At 38.2% G+C, this 19,028-nt stretch overlaps 1 protein-coding gene across 1 annotated transcript in view; it reads right to left on the minus strand.

Moving 5' to 3' along the window:
- MAN1A2 (mannosidase alpha class 1A member 2) overlaps window positions 1-19,028 on the minus strand; it is a 136,630-nt gene that overhangs the window by 55,877 nt on the left and 61,725 nt on the right. The window contains exon 5 of the mRNA XM_050333222.1: window positions 18,051-18,131. Within this exon, the coding sequence (XP_050189179.1) occupies window positions 18,051-18,131 (81 nt within the window). The remainder of the gene's footprint in view (window positions 1-18,050; window positions 18,132-19,028) is intronic.

Below are 19,028 nucleotides of genomic sequence, written 5' to 3' on the forward strand. Positions count from 1 at the left end.
TATCTACTCTGTAGACCCACACAGCACCTTTGTAACTGGTACATAAATCATAGAGACCATCCACCCTCAAGTTTCTTTGCTAGCACAAAGCTCCCAAGTATTGAACCCTGTAACAGTGAGGAGGTCACAGAAATCACAAAGTCAACAGCTCTCAAAAAAAAAATGCTGCTCTTGCAGGGTAACTCCACCTTTTTCAAATATGCATTTCACACTGGCAAAAATTACACAATTCAGCATGCAGTGGCCTTAAGACATGGAGGTAAGTGATCAGAATCTTTTTTAAGTAAAGACACCATAACAGCACTAGCAAGACATCCTATTTTGAAGATGCAAAAATTCTGTATTAGGTAAACATGTCTATTAATCCCAGGGTAGCTGTTCTGTATGCTCTCAACATATGGAAATTTTCCAGGAAAGTTTCAGAAGCCACCACAGACTTGAAGAAGTATTTCCATTTTACATGGTAAAATCTAATACACTAAATACATTCATTTACATGGCCTTTTCTAGGTTAATGCTTCTTTCTGCAAATACTGTAAAGGAATGGGAGAATTTTCCCCTCTTTCAAAAACAAATCAGGCTGTTTACAGCTAGAAGGGAAGAGAGTGAAAATTGGTAGAAAAAGCAAAACTTAAACCCCAAATCGGGTAAGTAGATCCCTCATTAAGATGAAAACAGCAATCAGTATTTACAAACTAGTATGTACAGCAGGCCAGCTGTGAGAGACTGAATAATTTTCACCCATTAAATTGATGCTTAACATATCAAACCTGCCACCCACCCCACAACATGAAAGCTAACTTCTGAGCCTAATCCAAGAACGACCAAAACGTTCCACAGAAAAGGCCTTAAAGGTTTCAACGATTCTTCAAAAGCCTTATTGATGTATAAGTGACTGCCTAGACACATGGCTGCAACTCTCAGAAGACTATATTATGCTAATACTGCTGTTAGGTGTTCCCTTCCAGCACTATGAATGGCAAACAGCATCGAACAGCTTCTGTTCCTAATTCTGAGGGAGGTTATAGATGTTTTATTCAGATAAAGAACCTCTTTCATTTATATGCATAGACCAGCCTTTGAGTCATTCTTATTAAACAGTAATAAATGCCAGACTTCTCCTTAGTCTGATGGTTAACTAGTGAGTATCTATGGCCATGCAACGTGGCTGGTTCTGTAGGTTTGACAACTCTTGATCCTTGAAAAAACATCAGACAAAGAGAGATAGTGCACAAGTTCACAAAAACATAGTACTCCATTCACCGTCAGTACTACTATTACTATCAAATCCTGCACCCGTTTCCTTTGACACTAAGGATGAAGATGATGAAGCAGACTTATCTAATTACTGAATGTGGATTAAAAAAACAGAGCACCTGACAGCAGTACTAGACTCAGACCCTTGAGGAAACTATATGATATTCCTTAGCCCAAAAGGAACAGTTTCAGTGTACAACAGTGAACTCTTCACTGCCTTTTGGTGGATAACAACTCACTTAAAGGTCAACTCATCAGAAAGGACTTTCAGCATGAGTAGAGATAAAGGCTCATGGTGAAAATCAAGCAGCATTTTCACCAAAAAAGTAGCTTAATAAGAATTACTGGTTTGATACCTATTTATACTTACGCCATAATGCATAGGAAAAAGATGTCTGCATGCCAGATGACTAGCTGTAAGTTCTCCACATTTTACCCCTTTACCCCTTCCAGACTGGGAAGTCCTGGGGTTTACAGCGTTCCTAGGGCATCCCCCTCTGCAAGTGGGGGCCATTCTGCTACCAAGAAATGGAGAAATGGCTCCCTCTTTGCACATTTGCTTCTAATAACTTTCATGGATTTAATTACAAAGGCATCTTGTGCGATGAGGGAGATGCAGTTAAGATTCTGCTAACATTTCAGCTATCAGAGTAAAAAATGAGAGAGGGAGAGCACTTCAGCCATATTTTACAGATGTTTGTGAGTGATGATTGAAGAGGTATGCCACATCTAGAATTGGTCCTGGAGAATGTAAATCATGTTCATGTGAAACTTAGCAAGGTAGCTACAAACTACACTACCTACAGTGGTAAAATGATGTAAAAATACATAAATTCAACAGCACCTCTTTAGCATTTTAGGTCTCCTGAGTCGTAGCAGATGTTCAAGGAAGGAATATTTGCAGATACTGTAAAGACAATGCCACAGCTAAGATACTGTTCCTGTCTTTGGTGAGTGACAATGATTATCAAGGTACTTGATGAACAACACTTAGCATTTCTAAAAGACTGAAATTCTTTAAAAAAGGGAAGACTTATCCTGTAAACAGATGCTCTATGAATTTTTATTACTTTCTCTGTGATAGAAAGATCTAAACAGAAATGAAAAATCTAAACCCATCTCAGCAGTCTAAGATCAGAGTTAAAAAAGGGGGAATCAACTTGAATCTGTGCTATGGTGTGAACCTAAAATGGCCATAGTCTCCAGTCCCCTATTGATCTTTGTGGCCCTTTGCTGGACAATAAATGCTCCATGAAATGTTCCTTCTTTTGGGAAAAAGAAAATCCCTTCGCTTTTGAGACTAGATAGACATTTTCTTTAGCCAGTAACACCACACACGACTTCTACAAATACTTTTATTAAAGAAAAATCACACTGGATTCATCTCTGAAAGACAGACTTTTGCTAACAGTTTTAAAAAATGGTAGGATGGCAATGAAGGCTGTCCAGTTTCAGATGATGCATCAAATTAGGTGACGTAACAGTTGCCTCTGATTTAAAATTTATGGCTACACAAGCCTACCTGTCCTTAGTCTCTCTGTCTGGAGATTCAGAGATTCAGCTTGTAAAAATTTTCTAATGCAGTGTTTCAGAATAATCATAACTTCCAAGGGAAAAACGGCAACTATGCTCTGCATCTTATTTCTGAAACCAAAAGCTCAGTAAAGCCCACAGGACTGGACAGGTCCAGTCATATATCCAAGTTGCCATATCTCCTCTTTCCTAAAGGCTCTAGACAGTCCTAAGATGAAAATACAGGTCACTTTTTTCAGAATAATGAATACAAGAAACTACTCCACCATATCAATTGATCTGGATGGACTAGGCAGTCTAGGAAAACTATCCTAATGGTAGTTCCTAAGTTAAGGGTTGTACTGAAAAGCATTAAAATGCCTATCTGATCACATTGCTCAGCTACAGTCTAACTGCCTCAGATAACTGAAGATAAGACAAATATTGTCTGGTTGACTATAGCTTCCCCTATTTACATCTTACAAATTAGCAATTATTTACTCAAATGCTGCTTCTTAGATATAATAAATACTATAGTGGTTTTCTACCATCAAGAGGGAAAGATCTGCAAACAGAATTCTAAAATGACACTATCTCTATCTTTTTCAAAAGTTTTCCAAAGCTGCTTTCCTGGACTAGAGACATGAAGAATCTAGTTACTGTTGACTGAGGCATCTTAGGATCTAATGAAATATTCATTGGTTTCACACTACTGATATTTTTGAAAACCCCACATGAGAAAGTCTGTGCATATATTAGCTTATTAGAAATATCTGACATTTTTGCTTTAGAAGATCTAAACATAAAAATTTGGCATGCACTGGACAGCCAGTTAATCACATTTAAACTACCTGGCACTGGCTAATAACATCTCAATTAAACTGTATAATTTCCATTCACCTCAATAGCTGTATCACCTTCCTTGGCATGGATTTCATGCATATCTGAGTAGAAAAGTTACACGTTCTCAATTTTTAAAGGGCCTTCAAATCCAAGGCACTTTACACCAGTCAGTCAACATCACAGATCACTTAAAATTCAGAATAATGCGATGAAAATCTGGCATATAAATGTCTCCTCGATCTGATAATTCCAGAAGATACAGCACACTGTTTCACATCCCATCTAACTGTGCCAGAAACCATGGTAGTCTGGAGTTAATTTTCTCTTCTACTATTATTATTAGAAGGCTGCTTTCAGTGTAGGCAATTTTTGTGCTTTATCTTCCCTGCTTTTCATATCTCTGTCTGCAAGTTTACTCTCACAAGCAGTATTACCCTGCCAGATTAGTTACCTTTGTAAAAAACTTGTCCCAGGACCAGAAGCAACAATCTTCAATTTGCACAACATACCAATCACAATCACTCTTGCCTAAGCATGCCCTAAGAGACTCTTTTCAGATGATTTCTTCTTGCTGTGGGAGCTACTACAGTAATAGAGGGAACCAGATGTGAGAGCGCAGACAACGTCTAGCATCTGGCTTAAATGTTCCCCCACTAGTTGCTGGCACAGAGAAAGACTGATTTAAACTGTGGGAAAAGGGAATGGAGAAAGAGAAAGGAGAAAAATTATTCTGAACAGCCATCAGGAAACTGAAGGAAAGAGCCATTAAGGGACAGAAGATCAGCATGGAGCTTTGCCAGTGAGGAAGCAGAAGTGGTAAAGGACAGGGATTCCAATTCCCCATCTCCTTGCGGGTGAAATGTTGGTAAAAGGGAGAAGTTGGCAAAAGAAGGGAGCACAAACAGGCAGCGAAGGGAAGAAACAAAAGGCATCAAGAGCAAAGACAGGGAATGAATGGAAGTCTAAAGCAGATAAGACATAAAATGGATGGACTGCCAAGAGAGTAGTTGTAAGGAACAGCAGTATGAGAAACATCTTGGGCAATCTGACAGGGGAAGAATGCTTTCTCATTTCCAGAACACACTCCTGGGAACTAGAATGGACTCTAATATATCAGTCTTTCAACATGACTTTGTAGCCAAACACATCCAGTCAAAGCAAATGGTAAAGGTGAATCTTAGGAGTGGGGATTTTTGTCCTGTTAACCAGTGATCTTTGGTATTTTGGTAACACCAGCTGTTCTACTGCATTGAGTAACAGACTGCATTGTGTTCTTGAAAGTTCCAACCCAAATGATGATCCAGTCTGGTTTTTTTAAGGAAAAAAAAATCTGTGTTAGGAACCTTAAGAAATGGTTCTGAAGTCAAATAATTAAGCTACTTGTACTAACAAGTTTCATGAGAATTGTTTTCATGCATAGAAATTATCTACTTTCTGTGATTATTAACCTGTCTTGACACTGGCTTTCTTTTTGGTAACACCTGTTCCCAATGCTTTTTCCACTCAAGTCAACTATCTCCTGAATTTCCCATTTATTTTTCTATGCCATGTTATCTTTTTTGTCCTTCAGCTCTGTGCTTACATTGTATCAATTTCTACTTTCTTTCTCATATTATTCCTCTGTCTCCTGTTTCTCTTGAACGTGCTGCCAAGCTTTCCATTTTAAATTTAATCTTGATTTCCCCTTTAGTCTTCGCCAGAAATGACTCAGTCCCTTTTAGATTGTATTTGCCTTTACAAAAAAAAGTTAAACAGAGATTAAATTACATATTGTTTCACACTATGTGCAGTCATTATACACACAGCCTCCCTCCTCCCATTGGTATGTGACAAATTACAATGCAAAAATCACAGACTAGAAGAAAAAAAAAAAAAAAAAGGTAAAAATCACAGAGCTTTTACATCTTCCAAAACATGTCCTTTACAGAATGTCAGGCTCAAAGCACAATACATTGCAAATGATGAAAGTAATTAGTGATCTGTTGGGTTTTTTTTGGGTTTTTTTAATGAATGAACTGGCTAGTTTTCACCAATTAACAGGCATTTAATTTATCTGGAGCTAATATTTATATATATATATATAGACCAAGTTCTGACACAGAATTAGTTGGCAAACAAAACCTATGAGCAATGAATTAGTAAGCACTGAATCTTCATAGCTGCATAAATACTGCAAGGCACTTGAAAAAACAGACATTTATTTGGAAAAAGCCACTGAGTTAAATACCCTAAACTCCTGCAGCATAATTTATAGACCTCAGGACCAGAAATATAAAATAAAAATGTTCTTCCTCTATGTCATGCAAGCAAAAATAAAAAAGGTTCAAGAGCAACAATCTGACCATCTGCATAAAATAAGGCAAAAGTACCAAGATACCTTTATAGTTATATCAATAAGTAGTACTTAAGAGAAACATTCCTTCCAGAGATGTATCTGGGCTACGTCATGTACCACATACTGATTATTCATGTGTGCAGGAGGCATAACTATCAGTCCTCTAACTTTTCACAATTTTTCTATCGCTTCTGTGGGTTTCACAAATCCTTCTATGAGCACGATTACCAAGAATCTTGCAGCATACCAACAGCAGTCCTTATTAATGACTTAGAAGAAATAAATTCCTTATTGTATTCGAAGTTCTTATTTATAAATCTAAATGCTCATGGGTCTTTTGCCACAGGATTTCACACCAGAAGTTCAAGCTGAGCAGCTTGGTTTTTGTGAGTTCCACAAAAAAGAAAAGAAAAAAAGTATATTGAAAGCCACAACTACTCAAAACACAATTGTTCTGTCCCCACAATGGTCTGTCCAACATGGGTTGTTCACCCTTCTTGTACTTGCAGCCTGCACCTGTACCTTTGATAAGATTAAAATGCATTTAATTTATATAGAGCAAGTTGAACATTCAATAAATTTCTCTGGAGTTTTCTACTTACTTGCCATCTCAACATGAGCTACAGTCAGCTATAAATTCTTTAAAGAAGACTTTCATCGTCAAGTCACAAATGGACTGATGATCTCTTATTTTCCATTAAGTGAATTTCAGAGATGGGAAAGGAGTGAAATCAGACTCTCTGGCTCACAGTTACCTAGGTCACCTTAAAAGACCTTTTCTGAACATGGATATAATTGCATTCTTTTGGTTTAGGCACTTTTCTGCAATCTTACATTTTGAATTTTAAAAATTAATGTTAATAGGCTAGACAGCTTCTTGGTCATTTCTTTAATGATTTGTTCCCAGATTATCCAATTCATAAATGGCAACACAGTATTACTGCAGACAGCATCCGCTTGATTCCTCACAGACTAGAAGAGTTCACCATCATGCAATAGAGGTGCACACATCATTAGAGGTAACATGATTTTTGTTAACATTTTTGTTAGTTTTTAGTGATTTTGCTTAGCGGTTATTGTAGCATTCACGGCATTTATTTTTCTCTTACCATATGTACTCTTAGTTTTTAGTATTCAAACTTCTTTTTAAGAGAAAAACATGATAGCTAGCACTGAATGAGAGAAAGTTCCAAAAGGCAAAATGAGCCAAAGATGCCTTATTTAAGAGCAGTATCATGTCCACAGTCTTATTTTTTGTTCTGTTTTAAAGTGAAAAAAAATCCCACTGGAAGAACTCGTGCTTTCAGTTGACAAAAGACAATACCATAATTCCTCTCTGGACCAGATCAAGCATGAAAATCTTCAATGTAGATGTCAACATAGGAGGAAAGTACCCAGGAAAACTCAGTGGGTAGAAATTAACGTATTACTGTGTCAACAATAATGCCAATAAATGAATGTTTGGCAAAATAACAGGCAGAACACTGTGCTTGCTGTCACTGGTGCCCATCTGCATCGCTATGACTCAAACTAATGAGGGAGGACACAAAAACTAAGAGACCTGGTCAACAGGAGATACATGACATTTTACCAATTATCTATGTTTTCTTAGCTTTTATAGCTCTCTGCAGGAACATGACCAGAGAGTGAGTTTCATAAGTAGCTATCACCGTATAGTTATTGTATTTTCTATTGCTAAAACAGCTTGTCCTTTATTTAAACCAGTTTAAGGTATGTCATACTAACAGGAAAAACTTGCTTCCAATCAGACAGAGTAGAAGAAACAAATCTGCAATGAAGTCAGTCTTCCTCTCCTTTTCTCCACTTCAGGTGCTGTGCAGTACCAAGATGCAGCAATAAAATGAGCTAAGTGCCATTTGCCAGTCAAGAAAATGTTTACTACAAGCATGGTAAACAGAAATTGCACAAGCATTACAATCTGCACTGCAGTGAGTGGTGGCAATGCCCAATATGAAACAATGCTTTAGAAGTCAAGGGGAAAAAAAAAAAAAAAAAAAAAAAAAAAAAGTTATTTTTCAGGCTGTGTCCTGTTAGAGACCAGTGAGCTGTCACAACTACTTACGAATAAGCAGCTCATCTCCTGGCAACAAGCTCAAATCTCATTTTCATTGGACAGAACATATGCACTGCTATTAACTCTTCTGAGATTTTCAACCTTTGAAAACTTAATTTAGATATGCCTTAAAACTTTAATTTAGATAATTTTATAGGCACATTCAAGAATTCTGTGAAACTTGGACATAATATTGTCTTGTTTATTGAAGACCTATATTTTATATATTTAAATCTGCTGTTGAGGATGTGCATTGGCATATATAACATAATTTGACTGAGTTTTCCTGAATAGAAGAGATGTTGCCTGTCAGATTCCTAGAAAGGATTAGTTTGATTATCTGTTAACAGTGTATCAGGTACTTAACATCCCTCATGCTCTACTTTAAATGAGATTTGAGGATGGATTTATCCACGTGAACTATATTACTATTTTACCCAGAAAGACATGTCACTTTGATGGCTTTTAAAAAGATGAAAAAGACAGTCATGTAAATTAACTGCTTTATATCTAAGGCTGTCAAAGGTAGACACAGTAAATCATTAATCTTTTGGGTTAATATTGCAAATATCATAAATAACTTTGTTCAACAAAGATAAAACAATAAGCTACCCTTTTTATTGTACTAATAAATCAGCAGTAGACAAGAACACTTTGTCATAATGGTCTAACTGTCCTCCTGATGCTATCACACAACAGCCATTGGAATAATATTCACTTTGTTTTCCTTACTCAATGCCGTTTCTCAAGCACAGCCATGTACACTCCACAACAACCAACCCTCTATCCACCTCTGGGCTTTTGTCATTCCATTCGTTATTGCTAGCAGGAATATTTTATTTCCCACCACCAGTCATGCCAGAAGTTTTAATGATTTGTGAACTTCACTTCAGGAAAAAAAGTAAGTAGTCAACAGGTCACTTGTGCACTCTCTCCTCAGACAAATGCTGTTTATATCAGATATTGCTCAGTTACTCTAAAGGCAAGATGGGGTTACTCCTGCATACCCTACAAATCTCTTATGGATTTGCCTGCTAACAAAGCAGTCTAGGCAGAGCATGTAGATATTATGCTCTTATCCCAAGTCTCAGTCACTTTCTTTACAAACCAGAACATGTGCAAGAACTGGAAATAAACCCTGAATCCTGCTGCAAACAGCTGCAGACAAACTTTTGTGGGGAGGAATCCAAAAGCCATGGGCTCAATGTTTGGTTTTGTAACAGACTTCCTATGAGATGCCAGTGAAAAGTGTTAAATCTAATTTTTCAGAGACCACTGCTAGCTATCACATTCCTTCTTCTGGTTCATCTTGCTTCAGAAAATGTGCTGAATTGTCAGAAGCTTTAAGGACTCTATAAGTAAGGGCTATAGGCACTCAGAGTTCTAATTGCTGAGAAAAGGTAAAGTCACACTCTCGATCACTGAAGCACTCCAAATCCAGTGACTATCTCCAGTACATTTATCCTCAAGTCTATCCACTTCACAATTACTGACATCTGAAATCAGCATGATAACATGCACTCTCAGAAGAATACTGTAAACCTTCATGAATGAACATTTATGGGACACAGGCCCAATACAATTCTACAGCAAAGATCAAGAACAGAAGGTTCATCCTGGGTACCTACAAACACAGGTGTCAGACACACACACACTTGCCAAGTCTCCTGCACAGAAGGTATGAGTGATGATTAACTAGCTCTTCTCCTATGATCTCCCCTCTGGTTGGGGCTGCATTTCATGTATTTGCAGGGCAGAGCACAACTTCCCAAGTACCCTGTGACCTACTGACCATCTCAGACCTGGAACAGAGGAATACCAGTGTCACAGTACCACAGTCAGCACACATACCTCTTTGGGGGAAGCCCTCAAAACAACCATCTTAGAAGATGCATTCTAGAGCCTGTGATATAATTGAAAAAAACCCAGAGAGCAAGTACATAAAACAAGCAATGACTTCTTAAGGATCAGACAAAAAAATATGCTCACCCACTGAAATAAGTGCTAAAGAATTTTGTCTTTCTGTATGGATTAGGGCTCTAGTTACATATTTTTGTACTATTTCTTCTTTAAAGCTCACAAAGTCACGGAGAACCTACACATTTAAAAGTTCCATTGTAACTTGAAAAAAATCTAGGTACCTGAAACAAGTGAATCAAAATAAATCCACATAACACCATGTTCCTCTGACTCTCTTAGTCTCAGTTAACTACACCTCCTTTGCCTCCTGATGATGACATGTATTTTGCGTTCTGCTTTCTCCAACCTGAAGACACAGCTCCAGCAAGTGCCTGGGTATCTTTGCTCCAGGTACTTTCTCTCAGTGTTACAGGATTTTATTTCCTGCTCTCAGTATAAACAGGATCTTGCTCAACTCCTAATACACACAATCATGAGAGAACAGAAAATAAAGTATGCTGGGAACACAAAGGGGAAACACCAAAATTTTTAACCTAGGCTGAAACTGCTATTAGAAGGAGTTTACCAACTCCCCCAGGTGCCACCAAGCCTCAGAAGGGGTCCACGGCATTGAGGGTTTGCCACCCCAGTGAGCCACATGGTGTCACAGACACACATGGGGCCATAGGCATGGGGTAAGGGGCAGACTTGGCATACAGAAGGCAGACGACTCCTTCTACCGCTAGGGAGATGCTGATAACTCTGTAATGAACAGTGGATGGGATTCTTTTTTCTTGTCTAGGATTGTCTATGTTTGATACCACTGTGAAGAGATTACTATCCCTGTAGATTTGCTAAAAAAACTGGACTTTATTTATTATTCAAGAAGTTGGACAGACATTTGGCATGTAACATGAGTATCACGTTCATTCTAGCAGTGGGTATAGTCAGTGCTGGAGGCTATTGGGCAGGAGCCATAGAGGAGAGGAGACAGCAGTTCACCAAATACAATTGTAAAAATCAGATTTTGAACACAGAGCACTTAACTCTGGTACTCTTTATCTTATTTAGATTTATTGTTCCTACGATCATTCACTGTGTTTAATTACAGGATGATTCAGCACGTATGCAACACTTGGGCTCTGCAGCTGTCATTCCCTCCCTCCTTGAATAAACTCCCATTTGGAGAGCAGAAAGTTCATTCATAGCATGTTCACAAAGACTTGGAAGTGAAGATACTGCTCCTTGCAGGGTTCAGCATCTTCACTGCTGTCTTTTGGATGGGTTTCAGAAATGAGGAACAATGGATCCTGCAAGATGCCCTAGGAATCTCCATCTGCCTTTATGAGCTCAAAGAAGTTCACATAGCCAATGTGAAGGACTGCAGCTGCTTCCTGCTGGCATTGTCATCTATGAAGTCTTCCTTGTACTGATTGCTCCTTCACTACCTAGGTGTGGGGACAGCATAACAGAAGTTATAACTCTTGGACCATTTCATGCAGCACACCACAAGACTATCCAATTTCTGTTGAAGATTTCAGTGCATTACCCTATATGAGGTTGTGACATACCTTTTACTGTCCTAGGCCTTGAGGACACTGCAATTCCCAGTCTTGTGGTAGCCTACTCTCACAAATTCTACATTCAGACACTCTCATCATGGATCTATTTTGTAACTTCTCCTGCAGCTTATCACTGCAGTCTGTTGGCAAGCTTTGCTGTTTCAGCATTAACACAGAAAGATCAGCCAATTCTTTTCTACTTCATGCCATTCATTCTTACTGCTTGCCTGGTTGTTGTTTTTTGCACCAGGAGTTGAGAGCATTTAGGTCAGGCAGTGATTTTACAAAGCAGTACTCCCATCCTCCCTCAGCAATCAGTATCAGCTACCCTGATGCCCCAGAAGAACCAGATCCACAGATCTGTGACTGAAAGAAGTGGAAGAATTTATAATCAGTCATATACAAAATAAAGATCAACCAGATAATTTGTGTTGAAAATGAAAGAATGTACCAATACCAACATACATGGTGAAAACCTAGTGTTACCCAGAGGAAAAGCAAGCACCAAACATGACTGATCTTGAAAAAAATCTTCAGCCACACAAAACTAGATCGACACCATAGGAGATCAAAGAATTCCAGAGCCACATTCTGAGAAACCAGCTATACTCTATGGCTGATTTCCAGGTAAACTCCCTGGAAAAAGACTTTAAAAGACCATATGAACAGACAGCTCCAATCTAACAATAAGAGCATTCTTTTGCAATAACATCCTTTTTTTTTTTTTTTGTGAAATGCAAGTGGCTTTATCTTGTTCTAATCTCAGAGTATACATGATACTCTTTCACTAAGCATTTCTATCCTGATGCTATTACATACAATAGAGTGATACCAAGATATTATCCAAGACTAATAAAATAAAATAAAGAAAATCATAAAGAGCACAACATTCTCATACAGTCAGTCTAGAGAATTAACTTGGAATAAACAAAGAAACCTACTGTTCTGGGGAAAATGCTAAGTAATGCCTTGCTCGGCATCACTGAAAACTATTAAAAAAATGGATTCATAACTAAAGACAAAAATTATATTTGTGCAGGATGATACATGAAAGAAAACAAATATCTCAATGCAGACACAAAAAAGAAAAAAAAAGTTGCTTTTTAGTTTTGTTTGGAAATTTTGTTGTGTTCTTTTGTCTGCTTGTTTTTTTAATTAATGTAAGGCTGATTTTCATCCTAAACTGCCAATGTTTACTCCAAATTAGGCCTATGGAACATTTCATTTCTACTTATTTCTGTTATAATACTGACTGTATCATAGTGTTGTCTCCCTCCACCCCTCCCCCAAGAATAATGAAGACCCTATCTAGTTCTTACAGAAATTAAAGGATTGTTGCAGGGATTACTGAGAAACAGTCTGGTTCAATTTAGATAAGAAGTAATATTTTACCACCAGTATGTTATTTTGGACTGCTAACTCCATTCGACAGATGAAAAAGAGGAAGCATCATGGTGCCTCTGAACTCAGAAGGTGGGAGACTTGCAGTTGACACACTGAAACTATAATCCTGTTTGATCAAAATTTAAAATACAAAGATTTTATCTATTCTATCATAAGCTGGAGTGGAAAATAGGAGTGCCTAGTTCTCACAGTATGGCTCCCAACCACTTTCTACTAAGCAACTCTCCTAAACCCTGTACCTCAAAACATATTTTAGTAGTAGCTCCTGATTGAGTATAGACACAACGAATTTTGCACTTCTTACTTAGAGATTTTGCTACTGAGAGATTATGACTATTAACATACAGCTTAATAAGGAATAGCAATGAGCGAAGTAAACACTTTGCATTGGTTGCTCAGAGAAAACTGAGAAGGAATCTTTGGCATAAAGAAAAATACAAAAGAGCCTTCCTGGACAGTCTGAACTCTGTCTTCGAGGTCTTTTCTAACCTAGATGATCCCATGATTTTAGGTCATACAGCACTCCTGGGAGGGATCACACTTTTTTCTTCCACTTTTTATTAAGTCTCTTCGTCTTTCTTTGGTTTGACAAAATAATTTGCAAAAAAATCCAGCATACAGTATACCCCACTCTTACTAAGGATCCTAGTACTGTTTCCAGCTCTGGGGTCCCAAGACAAGAAAGAATGTGGACCTGTTGGAACAGGTCCAAAGGAGGGTCACAAAAGTGATCAGAGGGCTGCAGCACCTCTCCTGTGGAGACAGGCTGAGAGAGCTGGGACTGCTTAGCCTAGGGAAGAAAAGGTTCTGAAGAGATCTTACAAGAGTCTTCCAGTACCTAAAGGGGCCTGACTTTTAAAAAATATGAAGAGGTCTTTCTAGTATGACCTGTAGTGACAGAAGAAGAGTCAACAGTTTTAAAACTCAAAAGACTGTAGGTTTAGACTGGATATAATCACGGAATTGTTTACGCTGAAAGGGACCTTAAAGATGACCAGGTTCCAAACCCCTGCCATGGGCAGAGACATCCTCCACCAGACCAGGCTGCTCAAAGTCCTCTAAGGAAAACATTTGCTACAATGAGGGTAATAATAATAAACCCACGGATTAATCCAAGCTGTGGCTGCCCCATCCTTGGAGCTGTTCAAGACCAGGTCAGACAGAGCTCTGACAACCTGGTCTACTGAAAGGTGTCCCTGCCCATGCCCAGGGGTTTGGACTAGATGATCTTTAATGGTGCATTTTAACCCAAATCATTCTATGATTCTATATTCCACTATTTTAGCATATATTCATTATATATTTCAACAAGGTACTTCGGAGAAAAGCCACAGGCTCAAAGAATCTCAGAATCAATGACAGATTGACACCTCATTCCTACATAAGAGCTGAGGCAAAGAAGGCACACTCTTAGATTTGATAGTGTACACCTAGCCAGACACCAGATGGTCTGTCCACGATCAGCCAGGAAAAACGTATTGTGCAGAGGATTTAAATAAGGCCCCCCCCAGACTGCAGACCTACAACCCCTGTCACCAGATAAATATCAGTGTTGTTTCAACCAGCAAAGACTGAAACAGACGCATGGGCAAATTTTCCACTCTGTCAAGGTTCACAGGCATATCTTACTTTCTTCTATTCAAAAGTCATTCTGACATGGAAAAATGGAGAAAGATGTTGCTTTTTCTCAAATCATAGAAACAATTTTGTCTCCCTACATTAACAAAGTGATACAGCATGGCAAGACAACCAAGACATTTGCATGAAAATGCATTCTTCTCAAGCTTTAGTTTTACATGCTCATTATTCACAGAAATCCAGCAGAAATTCCCACAGGTAACAGTTTGAGCTGATAAAAAATTCACAGGTGTTATGTTTCACAGAGAAAGGCCTGTGACTCAACACGGGACAGGACACGCCTACAGCACTTTCAGCCAACTTGTGTCAGTGGCTAAAAACAGCAGCTTTATTTTTGGTTATTTTTCCCCATTCACTGCAGTGAATAAGAGGGAAGTCCTACTGATAAAAGAAAGGACAGCAATACTTACAATCTTAATATGAAAGGCTTAAATTTTTACCATGAACTGTAACCAGCATTATTAAAACTACAATCACAGTTGACCCTTCTCTATGCAATACAAGTAACATGACAGTTAAAATGTAAATATAGCATCAAGACCACAGAATCATGCCAACAGACACGCTAAATCATTTTTTAAAACTCATGTTTTCAATGAAAGCACTAACAAGGACAGTTTTATCTAATTTAATAGTCTGCTGTACTAGAAAACTATGGTCAATATCTACCATGATGATTCAATCAGATAAAATCCTATCAAGCCCTCCCCCTACAAATGGTGAAACCACATAGATAAACCATGATGACTATCCAATTCTCCAGATGTGGCCATTTAAAAGTGATTAAAGTTCCACAGCTAATGCTAAGTCCTGGACACTTTCTTTTATGGCTGTCCCTACAGCATCTTTAATAAGACTAAGTAATTATAGTAACATTAAATAAGAATGGCTTTTATAACTATCACCAGCAGTACCTCCTGTTGCTGAGATATATATTTTTATATATATATATATTTTTATACACATATATTTGTGGGAAACGGCCTAACTGTGGGCAGCTTGGGCTGGGAAATTGAGTTGTGAAGTTGTAAAAGTATGTAAACTACCAAAGTGACTAAGCAAAAAGGAGCAAAACTGCAGTAAACACCAAGTGTTGTTCTGAGATGTGCTAAGCGTATGGGCTGGTACTGACCACCTACGAGAAGGTGAGCTGGGACGCGTGAACTGAGGCAGACAAACAGTGAAGAATAACTTCTGTACATGTGGACAGAGGAAGAGACTATAAGACATGTATGGTTGTTGATAATAAAGGATCAGTTCATGCCTGCTAAACTTCCTCTGTGTGTGTCTTTTCGGTCGCTGCATATATTTATATATATTAAAAGGAGAAAACAAGAATTAATTCAAAGCAGCCTGTATTGGACCTTACTTTAAATACATCAAACAAGACACGGAAAAGTATGGAAATCAGTACAAAAACATTCTAATAACAGGCTTGCAGAAGTAGAGGTCTGGAGGAAGGGAGATGGGGACTGAAATACCAAGAAGGTCTGCTAAGTGAATATGAGCAAGTAAATGAGAGCTTGATGAACAAAGTCTATCACTAGATAGAGACTCCCTTAGAAGAATAAGTCCATGTGCATGTCCACAACCCTGACCTGGCAAAACATCTGAACAATTGATAACAGGTTTGTCTTTCTTAGCAGTGGCTACAGTGTCTCTTCATGTGTCTGAACACAGTAAAAAAAGAAAGCAAGCATGCCACAATCCTGAGTTAAGGAATGCCTTCCCTTCTTGGGAACAAGAAAGAAAAGACCAGATTGGAAATCACATCTGAAACAAACCTGTTTCCAGCTCCAAGGAGTTCCCAGACACAGGTGTCTCTCCTTGGCTCAGTTGCTGAAAAGCCTCAGATTCCCTTGCTTGTCATATCCACAATGACAAATTGCAGAGAAACACCATCCAACTTGGCAAATGAAGTAGTCTCTCAGATACCCAAAGCAATCCTAGCTGCCACACTATTTTGAAAGAAATGCAGTCTGAACACTTTTTTTAGTAGTTGTTCTTTAGGAAAATAAAGATGATTCATAGGGACATTTGATGGGAGTAATCTTGTACCACAAGTCATGAAGCATTTGAAGACCGTTGGAGAGAACAATGCAATTGAAAGCTTCTTAAAAACAAAAGACAACCCAGTGGCGAACATTTAGGAAAGACAGAGGGCTGATGCTTTCTAATAAGGAAAGAAATTTAAGCAGAGGAGCTTGATCTGACTCTACCAAGCAGTTAGAACCAACTGAAAAAAGGAATGGTCAGCTTTACAATTGCAGGCAAAGCGTGTGTTTTGGCAGTACCCATCTGCATATTGGGGTAAAACAATTCTTGTTAAGGGGCTTGTGCACAGATGTAGTATCAATCTACACAAACAATCCAGCTACAGATGTGTGTCCTTTGTTTTGGTTTTTTTCTGAGGTTTTTCATATTCACAGTAGATGCCTTCAAGGAGCATGCTCCAGTTTGAAGAAGGTGAAGCAGTAGCGCTTGATGAAAAATGAACTACCCATTTCTTTCATGGTGTACACTGGATTTTTGCTTTGCCACTGAGCTCTTCTTCCAAAGGAGAAGACACTCATACAAGAGAAAATTCACTGATCCCAGGGTGATTCCAAAGACCTAAAGAGCCAATTAATTATGGATTTTCTCTTGGTTATTTTAAGGGCTGTGGGCTTAAAATCCCTGAGAACCTGATGATATGTATGTGGTGCTTCCCTAAACAAAGGAGGAAGATAGTTATGAACACCTGAAACTTTATTGAAACTTAAGCCATGATACATGTCTGGTAGTGGGCTATAGAAGGGCCATGAAAAATAAAGGACAAAACCAAAGAAATCAAAGACAGGCAGCAGATTAAAGACAGGTAGCTGCTAAGACATGAGAAGAGCTATGACTTAATCTGTAGTTTGGGTCAGGCTCCAGCCTCGTCAAAGTATGTGAAGTAAGAGGTCACAGCAATGTGACTGCTGGACTAAAGAAGTCCATGGTTGCAAGTCTTTGGGTAAAAGCATTTTTTCAATATAAGCATGTTCCAGCTTACATGCTCAGCAGTCTTTGATCTTTTTTAACAGAAGTTTCAAAACTAGGACAAAATTGGCCTGATATTTATCAGTTTGTCACTGAGAAGGTGGTAAGAAGATTATGTAATGCTTTGATGAAGCAAACCTACAGCCTTGCAGGACAAGTGACAAAGCTATTCTTTCTCCCTTCATGCAGTTACAGAATATCAAAACAAGTTATTGTTGGCATGAGAAGGTTGACATGTCACTTGACATTTCAGGTTGATGCTTATTTGAGTGGATATCTTCTGAAAACATCTTGATAAAATAAACATTTCAAAGCTCTAACAAAGGGTCCTAAACAGTGCCAGACCTGCACAGAAGCAAGTTTTAAAGATTCATACTTTAAGAATTTGGTTATTTTGGACAACTGACTCGTGTAAAATCAGTTTCCAAACCACTGAGAAATCAAAATCCTAGAAAGGACTTCACAGAATACCTTGGATTTCACAGACACCTTCCAATCTCCTTACCTCTTGTCCTGAAAGGTAGTATGCTGCTAGAAGACCGCCAATGAAGCGAATATTGACCTCAAATACAGACACTTCAGAATTCTAGAACAGAAAGAAAGAATAAATAATTAACCAATTTCTTATTCAAAGGAAGAAAAAAATCAAGGCAGAGGCAAGTACATATCCTAAACCGACCCACATGCAATAGTCTATGCAACTACAGTAACTCGAGGATGGTGGCAAAGAACACAAGGACTATACATCTCCATAATTCAGCATCTTTCCTCTTATGTTTAAGCATAACACCAAACCTTCTAGGTTTACAGGATAAAGCAGAATAATAATTACAGAATTCTCATAATGCACTTTCTTAACCTGAATTACTAATGAGCAATTTAAAATTCAGAGCTCCATTTTAGCAGTCTCTGTCTAGGAATAGTCTTTATGTATTTAATGTTATGACAAGAAATACTGCAAGACCACTGAGAAACTCAGGAGAATAAACCATTTTATTGCCTTCCTCCACATGAATATCCTCAGGCTAAATTCAACAGTATCTTTTGACTCATTTAATGACAGAAAAATTAAGAGGAACCAGGTAGTTTTAACATCTTTCTGACTCCTTCTGGGCCCCATTCACTCATTTGCCCGCATACACTCCATCTGTCTCCCCCATAAATTTCTCTTCAACCCATTAAATACAGAAATGCAGTTTTATTAAGAGGTTTTGAGATGGGGCAGACTTTTCCTTTTATCCAGAAAGTCACTAGAATCACACTGTACAAGCTGACTCACCAATTCACACACAGCTTAAATATATCCATACGTATGTCTTTCCTTTCATGCCATTTCCAGGGCACCTCCAGTCGTATCGTGCATTTTGCTTGTGTCCAAACTCAATGCATTTTGCACGTATTACTTATTTCAGAAAGATTATATGAGTACTTTGAAGATTTCCCCAAATAGCACTGATGATTAAAAGCCTCAACTTTGAAATAC

The sequence above is a fragment of the Myiozetetes cayanensis genome, unplaced genomic scaffold (genome assembly GCF_022539395.1).
Source record: "Myiozetetes cayanensis isolate MyiCay16 unplaced genomic scaffold, myiCay2020 scf5-8, whole genome shotgun sequence".
Lineage (NCBI taxonomy): Eukaryota > Metazoa > Chordata > Aves > Passeriformes > Tyrannidae > Myiozetetes > Myiozetetes cayanensis.